Here is a 16,745-nt window from a genome sequence, read left to right as displayed (position 1 = left end):
TCAGAGAAAGGTCTCATGTTAAAAAATAAAAAATAAAAAAATAATCCAGAATTTAGATGTGGAAAAAGCACACACAAAGAATATTAATTGCCTCAATGTAAGGCTAAATTTTACCAGAAATCACAGCAATGTTTCACCATACAATTTGGCTGGAATCTCATGAAGCAGCCCATAAATGAGCAAGGAAGGCAGTCCAAACAGAGCTTGGGAACAAAAGCCCTAGTGACTTCTGGCAATATTTATGATCTCAGTTGCCAAAATTCTTTCACATTTTTGAGTCACCTAAGGCAAAAAGATGGACTTTGGAAGCGTCTACTGGCTATGCCCACTACTGCACCACAGAAAATCCTTCTCCATTCCTGCTTCCTAAAATTGACAGTTGCCTAAGCAACCGTGATCAGGACTTGTAAACCAGGCAGAGAACATGCACAAGAAGCCCTATCACACATTTATAGTTGAGGGTTGGCACAAAACATACAGATGGTTGTGTCTTCTTTAAAACCTAGATGACAGAGAAAGAACTGGAACCCTTTTATCCCAGCAGTGAAAAGCAAAACAGGCTGCAGGCTCAGCTTCTTCCTTCAGCTGAAAAGATTCAAGTATGCCTCTTCTATTTCCCTACTCTTCAGACTTCAAATTACACTGGTGTAGGACCACTTCCACCTCCCCTTCTACAGCAGCAGATTTACTTTGCAGGCAACATTTCACAATTAATTCATTCAATAGATGAAAAAGAAGATGCCTTTGCAGTGAGTCAGTGAGTCAGTCACCTGGCAGAAGAAACACCACATGAAAAACACAATGCAAAGAAAGCTTGTGTGCTCTACGTCACCTGTGTACTGGATACAAGACTGATGTGGCTGGCCCTTGAAGAACTCCAAACATTCTAAGATTCTTTTACTTTTGAGTGACAACTAAACAGTACGTCATTGTAGCATAAAAGAAATCCCTGTACAGAGAAGTTTTTTTTTATTCAGAAAAGTTTTTCTACTCTGCTCAAGGACAGAATGAAGACTTAAAATAATCAGTGCTGACTCGTATTTTCAACGGAGCTAAAAAGAGGTGAAGGATCCAAAGGAATGTCTACCTTGCTAAAAGAGTATCATAGAATCACAGAATGGCTTGGGTTGGAAGGGACCCCAAAAATCACCAAAGTTCCAATCCCTCTGGCACAGGTAGGACTACCAACCTCCAGATCTAATACTAGACCAGGTTGCCCAGGGCCCCATCCAACCTGGCCTTGAATACCTCCAGAGACAGAGAATGTATAACCTCTCTGGGCAGCCTGTTCCAGCACCTTACCACACTCTCTCTCTAAAGAACTTCCTCCTGACATCCAATCTAAACCTTCCCTCCTTCAGCTTAAAACCATTCCCCCTTGTCCTATCCCAGTTCACCCTTGTATAAAGTTGATTCTTCTCCCTGTTTATAATCCCCTGGAAGGCTGCAATGAGGTCTGCTTGCAGACTTCTCTTCTCTAGGCTGAACAAGCCCAGTTCCTTCAGCCTGTCTTCATAGGGGAGGTGCTCCAGACCTCTGATCATCCTTGTGGCCCTCCTTTGCACCCTCTCTACATCTTTCCTGAACTGGAAGCCCCAGACATGGTTGCTGTACTCCAGATGGGCCCTCACAAGGGCAGAATAGAGAGGAACAATCACCTCCCTGTCCCTGCTGGCCACTCCTCTTCTGATGGAATCCAGGGTACTACTGGCCTTCAGAGCTAAAAGAGCACGCTGCTGCATCATGTTCAGTTTTTCATGCACCAGGACCCCCAGATCCTTCTCTGCAGGGCTACTCTCAAGGAATTCTTCTCCCAGACTGTACACGTATCTAGCATTACTTCAACCCGACTGCAAAACTCTTGTACTTTGCTATGTTGAACCTCATTAAGTTCACATGGGCCCACCTTTTGAGTCTATTGAGGTCCTTGTGAATGGCATCCCTTCCTTCCATTGCGTCAACTTGGTGTCATCAGCAAACTTGCTGAAGGTGCACTCAAGTCTGTCATCAATGTCATTGATGAAGATGTTGAAGAGCACCGGTCCCAAGACAGACCCCTGAGTGACATTGCTCATTAATGGCCTCCACCTGGACATAGTGCCATTCACCATACCCCACTGTCTACGGCTTTCCAACCTGATCCACCAAGTACTCCACCCGCCAATTCCTATCACTCCAATTTAGATATAAAGATGTGGGGGGAGAAGATGTCAAAGGCCTTCCCCAAGTCCAGGTAGATGACATCGGTCACTGTCCCTTTATCCAACGATGTCATCACTCCAACACAGAAGGGTGCCAGATTGGTCAGGCATGACCTTCCCTTGATAAAGCTATGCTGGCTGTCTCAGATCACCTGCTCATCTCTCATGTGCCTTAATGAGTCTTTAAGAGGGATCTGTTCCATGATATTCCCAGGCACAGAGGTGAGGCTCACCAGTCTGTAGTTCCCCGGGTCATCCTTCCTCCCTTTTTTGTAAATGAGAGTGACATTTCCCTTTTTCCACTATGTGGAGACTTTGCCTGACAGCCATTACTTTTCAAATATGATAGAGAGCAACTCAGCAACCACATCAGCCAGCTCCTTTAGAATCCTGGGATGAATGAATGAATGTCATCTGGTCCCATACACTTGTATACGTTCAGTCTCAGACCAAGCCTCCTGATAAGCCTGTTACCAAGCCTTATCAGGATTTCTTTCACAAAATATCTTCACATGGAAGTGCTGACTGGGTAAAGTAAAATTTCCACAGAGAAACACTTCTGATCATCAACCAGTTTTGATTAAATTTTTAATGGAAACATTTGTCCAATCAGATTTCTCTGGTCTTGGATCTTAGTTGAAACCGGTGCGCAGGAGGATTAAGCCAAACTGTTAGAGAAGTCGCCTTCAGCATTCATGTTCAGATCAGTTGTGCTCTTCATTATCCAGTCCAGGGAATATTTAACTATGAGAGCTGCTCCTATTTTGTTATATTGGTCCATAATGTCAGACACGGATGTTGGTGGTATGGCAGTAGAGGCTGAACCTTCTCACCAACATTCTGTTATATTTTATTGCCCTGAGATAGATGGCAGCAGAGGGACAGTCTGGCAAAATGACGTCTGACATGGAATTGTGTATAAAGCAAAAGCGTGTGATTGAACATCTCCACACAGAAAAAAAATTGCACCTATTGACATTCACTGACACTTGCTAAATGCTTATGGAGACCAAAAATGTGTGTATGTGAGCACAGTGAGGTGGTAGGTGGTACATTTCAGCAGTGGTGACAGCAATGTGAAAGACAAGCCGCTTTCCAGATGTCCATGCAGATTTTTATGAGCATGGCATGCAGCTCTTGTTCATCACTCTATGATCCTTAAGGTCTTTTCCAACCTGAGTGATCACAGGTGAAAACACATAGCTAATGGTAGCAGCTTTGCTGAAAAATAGTGTTTTGCAGCTGAGAATTTGCTCTATCAAATAGTGTTCTTGTTCTTTTTATACCTGTTGTAGCTTCCATGGAAATGAATAAGAGGCACTACTTTTGGAGTGACCAATGTATTTAGATGATATGAAATTGCTACAGCTGAATACCCTATACTACATACAAATTAGTATTGCACAGCATAATACATTTGAACCTTTTGTGATGAGGATCTAATATCAACCCTATACATGTTTTCATAGGTTTGAATTCAGACTAGCCCTATTCTAGTTTTCTGGGCTTGGGCACTCATGAGAGGCTAGAACACAGTATACCTATATTCCAAATGTGTATCTTTTAATTTTCATCCAACAGAATACAAGTTTGCACACTGAGATTGCTCTGCAAAGTGAATTAGAGTGTCTTAAATAGGGAATAATTAGGAGATTTGATGAAGGAGGTGCTATCATGCTGTGAACTAAAGTATTAATGCAACTGAGCTGTGTGTGAGCCCAGCTATACTGTTCTCAGAGCAAAAGCATGAACCCAAGCATTCCCAGGCAAGCACCTTACTCAAGAGGATATTCTAGAACTTATCTCAATTTCTGTCAGAAAGCTTCAGGGGCTTCAAATGTGATTCCAAAACAAAAGAGAAACAACTCTTAGAGCTCCCATATTTTCACAAGAGAGAACTTTCATTTCTCTGGCTAACTCATCTCTTACTGCTATACTACTATTTATACCAAATACCAGGGAAGATGGAAAACCAATGTTACCAACTCCTACAAAAGTCTCCATTTCTTCTTAAATTGCAGTGCTGGAGGCATATGATTATGTAAGAATCTTGGTTTTCATTAAAAAAAATAAAAATCTTCCCCTTGCACAGAAAAACTTGAAAATGTGTCCTTTAAAAGAACAAAAGCCAGAAGGCCAACAGAAAGAAATTGTTTATTTCTCCTAAGATCTCAGCTGTTTCAAGGCAGTCTCACGAATGTGATGGAGGAATTTTTCCTTTTGGATTATTTGTTTAGGAATAAGATTCCCTCACAGTTTTATATCTATGTCCTTCATTTGTTATAAACCACAACACCTCTAGTCTCACTTTGTTAGTTAGAATTGGCTGGCATGCTCTTAGCACAGTACAGGATAAAGTCCTTTGCCTTTAGCAGCTCCAGATTGCCTGGAAGTATTTGTCTTCTTGTCCAACCCACTCGTACTGCAGCAACGACAATGTAGGTCCTTGTGTGGTGTTAGAGTTGCCTGAAGTGCAGCAGGACACAGTCTAAACCTGAATATCCGCTCGCATGTATTCAGTACAGGTAATGAAAAGAGTCTCAGCATATTCTTAGATTTAGAGCCCCATCTGACTGAAAAACATGTCCCAAGGAAGCTCATCTCCACTAACAGAGCCTCTGAATTTGTTTTGGTACATAAATAACCAGACTCACTTGTTCCTGGCTTTCTTGCTAAAGAGAGTGGAGTTTTTGCCATGAGGTAGTATTTCTAATTTGTTAAGTATGAATAATTTCATATATGTAGCCACTAAGCAGAATTGACTTCAAACTACTGCCAATTTGATGCAGAATTTGAATAAGCTCCCTAACACTTCCTTTAAAGAAGAGAAAGCTTTCTGTAATGATAATACTGAGTTGCACCCTAGTTTACACATGACAGAGAAGACAACCTCAGTGGTTATGACACATTACTACAGGGAAAGCTACAAAGGACTTCCATTTGTTGGGCTTTATTAGGCTAATGATATAGTATTTCCCAGGTTACATGCAACATACAAATTCCACTTACCAAAGCTTTTCCTTCATTATTACCTTCTGGATAGTGTGGGTTAAGCTGGAAAAGAAAAGAAGTTAAAAACTATCTTGACAGCTCTCAAATATTTCAGAACTTTGGGAGAGGGACTGGTTCAGTTCTTTATTATGTATTCATCCTGCAAAAGAATTACGGAGTATTTAGAACTAGCATAGCAATTAGAGTATGAGAATTAGCAATTTAATTTCTGGCCGACTTACTGGCTGTGTCCTCACTTCAGAAAAGTGAATCTTACAATCAAGCTTGTTAATAGAAGACTTTCAACTAATAATTAAAAAAAAAATATGATGGAGAGAAAGTGCAGTTATTATTCTAAATATAGCAAATTACGGTCACCCCTACCAACACACAAACACTTATAGGACTGACCTTGAGCAGATGTATTGAGATAAAAATTAATGTTTTGCATCTACTAAGATTTTGCAGAACAACAGTTAGCTCTGAATAAATAGCTCTTTAAAACAGAAATGGCAATGTCACTATAGACAAGTGTTCATTTACTCCGTGATTCTGTTTAACTATTATTAAGGTATTTCCTATGTTATACCAGGACTAACAAATATTAATTAATAACTAAAGTAGCATGAGATGCTTGGATGAAAAATACTACTACTAAATGTAAAGTACTGCTATTCAACAGCATTTAATATGATTTTACTTTTGATAGGGAAAATATGTAGACTAGAAGATGGGGGATTATGTAGGAAGACATATACTCAAATAAACAAACACACATACACCCACATACTGGCTGCACACAAAATGTTTCCCGATTTGATTTTTATAATGAAACACTTCTATCTCAGTATTTGCCACAGTCCCTGACACAGGATATACCTTCAACAGGTTGAAAATGTGGAACCAAAATTATTACTTACAAATGGTTATGCATGTACATCTTACAGTAAGTACAGTCATTTTCTTGGCATGAATTGAGCATTAACAGCATGGAAGAGCAAGAAGTGAATTGCACAGGGCAAACTGCATGAATTCCAGTCATGCTTTTTAATATTACATTATCATCATCATACACTTAAAGTTACACGGAAAACTATTGTGAGGTGTTTTTTCTTTTTATCAAGTCTAAAGGGGTTTTATTATTACTCTACTGTCTCTTTAACAAAAAAAAAAAAAGACATCTCTCCACTTGATAAGCCTCAAGAAAAGAGGAAAACATTTAGACGATCCTAACATTGCTGAAAATCTCTTTGTTTTCTATCATGACTTGATGTGTTAACACATAAATGGACAAAACCTTATTCTTCTGCCTTCATTTCATTATTCATATTGCCCACTGTGTCACCTTCAAAAATCAATGTTATAGAGCTGCTTTCCTCCCTGCATTAACATCTATCCCCAATCTTCTGTTTTGCACCGCCATGACATTTCCACACATTCTCTTACCTCAGCACCCATCTAATTCTATAATAAAGCAACAAGAATGGGAGAGGAATGCTAAGCCACAGACAACTAGAAGTTACATGTTTATGTACACATATGTACATATATGTATTACATAAAACTGTCTTCCTATAGTTTTGGTTTCTTCGTTAGTTTTCTCATGCTTCTTTCAGCATTACTTCTGTTCACTCAGCGTCTTAAAGTAATTTGACTTGCCCACTCAGACAAACTCTGTACTTTTGGGCCTCCATCAAGAGCAGGGAAAATTATCAGGCAGTGCTTCTCAGTCACTTAAGGCCACATACAGTGGCCTTTCAACACAGGTGCAGAGAAGGAATAACAAGGCTAAATCTAATCCTATCTTCAGATTCTGCTAGTTGTAGGCAAGCCACAGAAATTCTGGGTTATCTCAGTTTTGTCACTAAACTCAGCATAGAGAGCTATGCACTGAGGACTAGATCTTTAGTTGGAATAAATCTATGATGCTTCATTAAAAGACTTGTGTGAATATAGCTGTCTACTCAGTATGAACTGAGTCCTATGTCTTGCTATTCTTCAACTGTTTGCTCCCAACATAATTGTGCTTTAGAAAAAAATATATATCAACAACAGAAGAAACTTTGGAAAATCTCTCTCCTACACCACTTCTTGCCTACTTTAAAAATGACTGAAGAGATTGCCTTCAGATTTTCAAAATAGTTCACTTGTGGACAGAAGAAGACAGAAGGCTCAAATAAAAAAATGAAGTGTATCCTTAAAGGTGGCTTTTCTTGTCCCATTGAAACAGAAACAACAAAACTATGAAGATGTTGATTAGAGAAACTTCGAGATGTTGAGGTTAAACAGGTTAAACAATAAACAGGACAGAATGCAGTTTTAGAGCTGACATTAACAGCCCCCTTTTCAGCTCAGCAGCTGTCATTTTCATGTCAGCTGAGATTGTTGGTGTTGAGCATCTATAAAAATCAGACTATTAGCTGTTATCCTATACTACATTTCTCCAGATAGAGAGGTGTAAGTCATGTAATATTTTAAGTCATATTATACCAAGTTCTTTTCAATATCTAAGTACAACAGAATGAGCTATAGACACAGTGATGGCCTTAGCTCTCCAAAATATATTGCTTTTTCTGATTGGTATAAAATCACCTCTACACACTTCAATGAACCTCCTAACAAAAGAATCCTTGAAAATAACAACATTAAAATTTGTTCCAACAAAAGAACTCTTGAAAATGAATTTGTTCCTCGTTGCTAATGAAACCAAGTGAAATTCTTAAGATATTAAGAAAATAAGTAAGAATACCATGCTAAAATGGATCTCATTTAAGCTTAACAGTCTTCAAGCTTTTTGAGGTCATTGGACTTATTGAAGCTGCAGTGCTCCCAAATTGTACCCAAAATACTGTATATTTCAGTCAGTACATACAAAGAAAATGACACATTGTAAACTGCAGAGCTCAAGCAAGTGTAACTGTATAAATCACTGTAGTAATAGCTCAATTTTAAAATTACTTTTAGGGTATATTTCTAACAGCTTTTTTTCTGATGCAGAAATTCTAATTCAGAAATTCTGATCCTCCAAGGCATCTTTTTCAACAAACCTACAAATAGCTATTGTTTACTTTCTCTTGGACAGAAAAGGAAAAAGAATCATAAACGAGAGTTCAGCTTCACCACTGCTGACAACAAAATAATATCAAAGACCTTGACACTCATCTTGTATTATGGTAAGCTCATGGGACTCACCATACCATCCCAATGTTCATTGATTATGTAAGGCAAGTCAGTAAATGAGAAAATCGCAATGGCTATATGGTGGTAAGGAGGGTGCAATCTGCATCGAATAAAGCAGACTGCACTAGTAGAGCATAATTAGGAAAGAACAAAGGAAAATTCACATTAGCGAAGAAATGAAATGGCCACATGACAAAAAGCAATGTAAGCAGTGCGGCTTAAATATTACTCCTGAATGACTGTGTCAAGGTGAGCGACTATATTTTTGCCTGTCATTCACCCCACTGCCATCTAAAAGGCAAGCCCTATTACATGGATTTTACAATTGGGCAAGGCTAATATAATATAACCAGTTGTCAAAGCTCAAATGACAATGATTCATGATAGATATTTGGTCTTTTTCATTTGCTTATAAATACAAACACAGATCGAACTCTACAAATCCTCCAGACCGCATAAAGTCCCTTGAACTCCAGAAAATGGGGTTACCACATTGCCTTTTATGATTTAACATACATGGACCAACAGCAAACACTGACTTATGTGCTACATAAGGTTTTTCTTATGTTGAGGCCCTATCAACAGTAGTAGTTCTGGGAACTAAATTTGGTTTGGACTGACTCTACTGGGGAAGAGAGCTTGGAACTGGCCTAGCAAACTTATCAGCAAACAAGGACAGTCAATACCCTGAGAAGGCTCCCACAACCACACAACATCATATTTCAAACACTAAAATTATTGACCACTTTGACATTTTTAAACATGATCATCATGCTGCAAAGTCAGCACAGGAGGAAGATGGAACTTTCAATTGTATGTGTTTGTGTGTTACTTTTGGTAGTCAGTGCTAAGTAAATGCACGTGCCCAGCTAACCCTGAGAGGTATCCTGTCAGATTACAAGTGCCACAAGTCCCAGGCTCTGTTAATTCCACCAATTATTAAAGGTGATTAAATTTATACCTGAAGTTTTTCAATACTACGACTTCACATTACATAATCACCTGAGATTCCACTACTGAGTAGAACAACTTCTTATTAATATGGTATTATTGTTTTTTTGTTGTTGACTTTTTGGTTGATTGGTTGGTTGGTGGTTGGTTTGGTTTGCATCTGCACATAGTAAGACACGTCTTACAGTTCATCAAGGAATTAAAAATCTCAGTCCACGCTGTAGACAAACAACTATCTTCTTAGGCAGAGGAATGTGTAGAAAGTACCCAAAAAGCCTATTTTCAGACACTTGTTTAATTAAGAAAGAGAGAGGAGTTTGGAGAAAAGTACTCATGCTAATTTTAATCATATTTTGTTGACTAGGTAAAGGATATTTAAAATAACTCGTCAACGAAATAATTAGACTGTCAAATTTCAGCTAAAAGAGTATTTTAATTACTTGATTAAAACCAGTATTAGTCAAAGAATTAAAGGTTCTAATTCAACACATGAAAACAATTTCCATTCCATTTGATAACTAGCCTGTTAACACAGAGCCTGTTACTCAATCAATGAGGTCAAGTGGTTCGAGGGCGAAAAAGCCACCACAAAAGAAAAAACAAAAATCAACTTGTCAAATCTTTCTTCTTCATTAGACTTACTTGGTTCTTTGTTATGTCATACTGATTAGCTTTCAATAAATCCAAAGGACTTTTGCACAATTTCAAAGACTTCAGTGATATTCAAAGAACTGTTGCCATCCTATTAACTTGCTGGAGAAAGAGTGGCTACAACTCTACCTAGATATTCCATTCAGTACAGCCACAGCATCTGGCGTAAGGCTCCTGATAATCATCATGTGAGGAAAGTTCAAAACCTGAAAAGGCCATTTATTTCAGAATTTATTTTGCTGCTGTTTTGCTTACAAGCCCTCCCTTAATAGATCAGACAAGGTTCCAGGCAGCACTCAGAGAGCTGAATCTTTCTATTAGCTTCAGGCACAAGCCAAGTGGCCACAGACAGTGCTGGGAACCCCCTGTGAGGGTGAACTATCTGCTAGTCAAAAATGGGAAAGAGAATCAGCTTTGACACCTTCCTAACCCAATTGTTCACCCTTGTTGTAAAGAAGAAAGGGTAGGTCATCTTGAAAGCATTTTTAGTACTATAGCAATGGCAGGCAAATGCTTACAGTATGCCTAATTCACAACTGATTTAAAGGTCACATGCCAGTGGCAAAACCTAGAGCTGTCTAGGAATGTAGTTTTACTTTAGGCCAGGAGAGATTACTGGCTGGGAAATCCCTTTGCTTCTACCAAGATTAAGGGTAGAGAACCTGATGCTTAGCCCCACATAGCAACATCCCACTCTGCAAAGGAATTAGAAAGGAAGAAAGTACATAAAAGATCCTTTGGTTTAACCTGAATGCTGGGCCATACTTTCACTAGGAATGGTTATGTCACCATGTGCCACTTGAAAAAAGCATTCTGAATATTAATATCCCCTATGACTTTCAGCAGCCCTCCCAGAAATAACTAGGACTGATTGAATGAGATATCACTGAAATTTTTACAGTGAAAAAAATAAGTAAAACCTTCTAAACCTTTATCAAACATCAAAAATAAAAGTGGTACAAATACAGTTTACTAAAATCTTCTCAAGTTATCTCGAAGTAATAAGAAATAAAATGCAACATAGAACTGACCACGTTTGTTGATTTGGAACACACCAAAATGCAAAACCAGCAGTTGTTGTGTTTTTAATAACCGAAGCACCCATATAATGACTAAATGACCATAAATATTGTGTTTATGTCTTCACACTTCCTTTTCTCATAAAGCTCATATGCATATAAACACTGCTCAAATGCAGCCAACTTCAGGCAGGATGGAAAAGTCCTAGCTGAATACAGGCTCAAAGATCACCACTGCAACACCAGCTTGCTGAGAGAAAAAACCTTCCCCAAAGATCCAGATTTTTGCAGGTATACGCACACTGACACACAGAAATGTTGTTCCTAATTTCCACACAGGCCGCATTCCCTCAAAAACCTTTGAAAACCTAGCCCTGGTTTTGCTACAGGAACCACTCCTAACTGTCACTTTGGTAAGTCATATCCAAACCTGTGGAACAGGTCAAACTGGCTCTGTAAATCAGTAATCCGTTCTCCTTAGTCTCTGGATCTCTTCCACCTCTTCACACATAACTGTAAATTATTCTGCAGTCCTTATCGAGCTTTAAAACAAAACTATGAGCCTCCCATGAGACAGTGAGAAACATAAATAGGGCACATAGCGCTGAGTTCACTCTGTCACTTTGGCATGCCTTTTTCTTACAAGATCCTTTAACCACTGAGCACAACAGGCTGACATGATCAGAATGCTGTATTAACATTTAACAAAAAACACTGGGGAAAAAAACGACTCAAACAGAAGATTCTGAAGCAATCTTCAGGTAAGGAGGTCCCACAATACCAACAAAATAAATGTGTGAGCAGATGCAAAAAGGCCTTGGTGGATGCTGCCATCTCCTGGTACCTTCTACAGTTTACATACTGTTATCCTTGGAAGAGATCCAACAATACCTGCATATCATCTCAGTTAAAGGCTGTTTATACAGTTATTTTTCATACTGTTTCTAAAGACAGAAGGAAACACACAGAACTCACCTTTGCTATGTTAGCTCTGTAATGAGAGAAGTACATTTTTTCAGCAAAGGTTTGCTTCTTTCCTAACCTAAAAAGTACCACAGAGAAGCCTTTTTTGCTTTTTTGCTTGAACACATAAGATCTCTGCCAATACTCCTGTCTCCAAAAATAGTATGAAAAGGCCTAAATTAAGGCCTTCACACATTTAATCTCAGTTGCCTTTAAAAACAAACAAACAAACAAATAAATAAATAAAACAACCACTGTTCTTTGCAATACCCCATTTTCCACCACAGCCTAAGAATGTGAAAGAAAGTGAAAAAAAACGTCCTTGAAACTACAGATATTTCTCCAAGGTTCCAAGGGGTTAATCCTGATTTATGGCCTCCACTTCAAGAACTGATTTCCTTTTATGTTTTTTAATCTCAGGTAATGCTGAGGATGTTATTACTCATACAAATATGTAATCTTTCTCAAAATGTCATTAAATGCTTTGTTTGTACTCATGTCCAGTACAGAAGGCAGGAAAGCATTATTTTCCATCAATATGAACTTGAACAACTTGAACATGCACTCAGCTGTCTTTACCACGATCCAAACCAAGTGATCATTACAACAGGATTAAATCTATTACAAACAGTTTGGCTCTGTCCATGTAGATAAATGCATATTACAACGATGTATATCATGTGGCAAGCTGGTATTTTTAACACCAACTGAGGGAGACATAACACAGAAATCCATTTCAAAGAAAGTAAATCAAGATTTATGGAGTTCCCAATTTAAAGTGAAGAAAAACCTGGGCAATTTTGACAGAAAAGCAGAGTGAGACGATATTGGAATAATTTATTCAAGAAAGACAAGAGAAATATAAAGAGCTTTTATGGATCATTAACTCAAGGGTTCTCAGCAAGCAGTTTACATATACCATAGCAAGCATTTCTGCAAGCCTACATTGTCACTGAAGTACTCATATCAGTGAACTACATCTTTGGTGGTTCGGATGGCTCTTCCTGTTCAATTTAAAATGTTCATATAATTGTGATGACATCTCATGCACATCTAACTCAATACTTCCCAGGTCAGCCAGCTTTAACCATTCTTATCTTACTTAACTTAAGCATATAGTGCTAAAATAGCCCCAAAACTGAAAGTGTGTTTCATATGGGATTTTACAAAAAAGAGCTTAGAACAAAACTCTGATCAGACTTAATCAAGAACAGTTCTGCACAAAGAAACAAACAAAGAAAACCAAAGGAGTTTTCTAGTGAGACATGTATCTGAGATGCACATCAGATGATTGCTACTTTTGCTCTAAATAAGGAACAGGTTTAGCTCTGTGACTTAGAATCATTGAATCACCAAGTCTGGAAAAGACCTCCAAGATCATCCAGTCCAACCATCCACCTACCACCAATATTTGCTCACTAAACCATGTCCCTTAGTACAATATCTAAATGTTTCGTGAACATCTCCAGGGCTGGTGACTTCCCTGGACAGCCCATTCTGGGGTCTGACCACTCTTTTGGAGAAGAAATTTTTCTTAATGTCTTACCTCAATCTCCCCCAGCACAACTTGAGGCCCCCTCTGGTCCAATGCTAGTTATGTGGGAAAAGAGGTTGAATCTCATCATGCCACTGTCTCATTTCAGGGAGGGAGCTGTAGAGAGCAATAAGGTCTCCCCTGAGCCTCCTTTTCTCCATACTCAACAATCCCAGTTCCCTCAGCTGCTCCTCATAAGGCTTGTGCTCCAGACCCCTCACCAATTTTGTTGCCTTTCTCTGGGCATGCTCCAGGGCCTCGATGTCTTTCTTGTAGCGAGGGGCCCAAAACTGAACATGGTACTCAATGTATGCCCTCACCAGAGCTGAATACAGAGGGATGATCACTTCCCTGCTCCTGCTGGCAGTGCTATTTCTAATGCAAGACAGGATATCATTACCCTCCTTGGCCACCTGGGCACACTGCTGGCTCATGTTCAGCCAAGGATCGAACAATACTCCCAGGTCTGCTTCTTACACATAGTCTTCCAGCTACTCTGCCCCAAGCCTGTAGTGTTGCTCGGACTTGTGACAAAAGTGCAGGATCCAGCATTTGGTCTTGTTGAACTTCATCCCATTGGCCTCAGCCCAGTGATCCAGCCTGTATACATCTCTCTAAATGTCCTTCCTACCCCCAGGCAGATGGACATTTCCTCCCAACTTGGTGTTATCTGCAAACTTACCGAGGGTGCACTCAATCCAATGTCTAGGTCATCAATAAAGATTGTAAACACAATAGGACACAGTATCAACCCCAGTGGTGGGAAACACCACTCAAGACCATTCGCCAGCTGGATTTAACTCCATTCACCATCACTCTGTGGGCCCAGACCTCCAGCTAATTCTTTACCCAGCAAAAAGTATGCCTGTCCAAACCATGGGCTTTCACCAGGAGAATGCTGTGGAAGACAGTGTCAAAGGCTTTGCTCAAGTCTAGGTAGACTACATCAACAGGCTTTGCCTTATCTACCAGCCGGGTCACCAGAAGGAGATCAGGTTTGTCAAGCAGGACTTGTCTTTCATGAAACAATGATGGCTGGATCTGATCCCCTGGTTGCTCCACACACACCATGTGATCTCACTCAAGACAACCTGTTCCATAACCTTCCCTGGCTGACAGGCCTGTAGTTCCCCAGATTCTCTTTACAATCCCTCTTGTAGATGAGAGTCATGTTGGCAAGACTTCAATCCTCTGAGACATCTCTCGTTGACCAAGAACACTGTTAAATGGTGGAAAGCACCTTGGCAATCACCTCTGCCAGCTCCCTCAGCACACCCTCGGGTGAATCCCATCTGGACCCATGGACTTGTAACAGTCCAGGTGGAGTAGCAGGCCTCTAACTGTTTCTATCTGAACCATGGGGGTTTATTTTGCTCCCCATCCCAGACTTACAGGTCAGGGGGTGGAGTACCCCAGGATAATTGGTCTGGCTTTTACAGACAGATGTAAAGAAGGCATTAAGAACCTCAGCCTTTTCTCCTTGTCCTCAGTGGTCACGTTCCCTGATGCATCCAGTAAAAGATGGATTCTCCTTATTCCTCCTCTTACTGTTAATACACTTGTAAAGAAGTTTTTTTCTCTTTTACCCCAGTGGCCAGTTGAGTTCAAGTCGGGCTTTTCCCTTTCTAGTTTTTCCCCTATGCATCCTAACAACTTCTTCATGCTCTCCCTGAGTTGCCTGTCCCTTCTTCTACAGGAGGTAGATTCTCTTCTTCTTCTGGAGTCTCAGAAAAAGTTCCCTGTTCAGACAGGCCAGTCTTCAACCCCACCAGCTCATCTTACAGCACAGGAGGACAGTCTGCTCCTGTGCCTTTTAGACTTTCTTCTTGAGAAGTGTTCAACTTTCCTGGACTCCTTTACTCTTCAGGACTGAATCCCACGGGACCCGCATTACCAGGGTCCTGAATAGTTCAAAGTCCACCCATCAGAAGTCCAAGGTAGCAGTTTTGCTGGCCCCTCTTCTGAATTCACCAAGAACTCTAGTTTGTGGTCGCTCTGTCTAAGACCCTCACATCTCCCACCAGTCCTTCCCTGTTTGTGAACAGCTCAGCAGGTCTAGCAGGGCATCTCCCACAGTAGGCTCTCTTACCAGTTGCATCAGGACATTATCCTACACACACTCTAGAAACCTCCTAGACTGCTTTTTCTGCATTGTATTGTATTTCCAGTATATCAGGGAAGTTGAAGTCCCCCATGAGAACAAGGTCTGGAGATCGTGCAACTTCTGCCAGTTGCTCGTAGAATGCCTCATCCATCTCTTCATCCTGGTTAGGCGGTCTATAACAGATCCCCACCAGGATGTCAGCCTTGTTGGCTTCATTATCTTAATTCATTTAGTATAGTACAGTTAATTCAGTGTTAAAACTATTACCTCACCAAGTTCACTCCCTTATCTTGCCAGGGTACCTAATAGCTCCAATCTTAGATCTATACTTTCTCAGCTAAGTAAAATAGAATTATCACAGAATTTTCCTTTCAAATTCTGAACTGCTAATGACTATGTACGTGTTCACAACGTTACACAGGAAATGTACTCTGGTTTATCTGCTGTCTACTGGAATATCTAAGATTAGCATGATCTGATGCTTGCACATGTATCTCATGACTATTTTAGCAGTATCCATCTAACCAGAGAAGTTGAACATGAAATGACATTTACCCTGCATTTTGTTGTGTGCGTACATGTACACAAGAACACAAACATTTCTCTTTAGCTTCTTCATACAGCAAGTGTTACTATTTACAGTATAGCTTATCGAGTTCAGAAATCACAGAACTGGGAGCTGTCACGTGCATGGAGAACAACATTAAAGGTGCATGCTCTGTTTGAGTACAATCAGCAAGTTGATACTCAGTTCAAAGAGACTTTGAACAGTCCAGAACACTGAATAGGATAGGTGAGGTGATGAGAATGGAACAACTGTGTGGTCCCAATCTACAGCACTTGAAAGGCTGTTGAAGCAAATAGCAGCTCTTTCACATATACACAGGGACAGATGTGGATGTATTCTGCATGTGGTTCATGCACTGAAGAGACTTTAAAAATGCTGGAAAAGTCTTTGTTATTTTGAAACATTCCATTTTCACCTAACAGTATGGATACTCTTTAAAAATACAAAACTTAAAAATAAGTTGGGTCATTTTGCTGCAGCCAAGGCTACAAAAAAAAGAATCTTCTGCAGAACTTTTTTTAAAAGACTGCTGATTTTGTGAAGATGAAAATAAAACTCAGCAGCCTGGATCTTAGCTGGTAGC

The 16,745-nt window shown here is 39.8% G+C and overlaps 1 protein-coding gene across 2 annotated transcripts in view; it reads right to left on the bottom strand.

The window, feature by feature from the left end:
- ITPR2 (inositol 1,4,5-trisphosphate receptor type 2) overlaps positions 1 to 16,745 on the bottom strand; it is a 234,261-nt gene that overhangs the window by 195,545 nt on the left and 21,971 nt on the right. The window contains exon 9 of one of the 2 annotated variants that reach the window (XM_031555252.1): positions 5,211 to 5,255. The exons of the other annotated variant lie outside the window; for it this stretch is intronic. Coding sequence (XP_031411112.1) covers positions 5,211 to 5,255 — 45 coding nt within the window. The remainder of the gene's footprint in view (positions 1 to 5,210; positions 5,256 to 16,745) is intronic. 2 annotated transcript variants of the gene reach the window in all.

The sequence above is a fragment of the Meleagris gallopavo genome, chromosome 1 (assembly GCF_000146605.3).
Source record: "Meleagris gallopavo isolate NT-WF06-2002-E0010 breed Aviagen turkey brand Nicholas breeding stock chromosome 1, Turkey_5.1, whole genome shotgun sequence".
NCBI lineage: Eukaryota > Metazoa > Chordata > Aves > Galliformes > Phasianidae > Meleagris > Meleagris gallopavo.
Note: the sequence above shows the minus strand (reverse complement) of the source record. Positions and strands in the feature narration are given on the sequence as shown.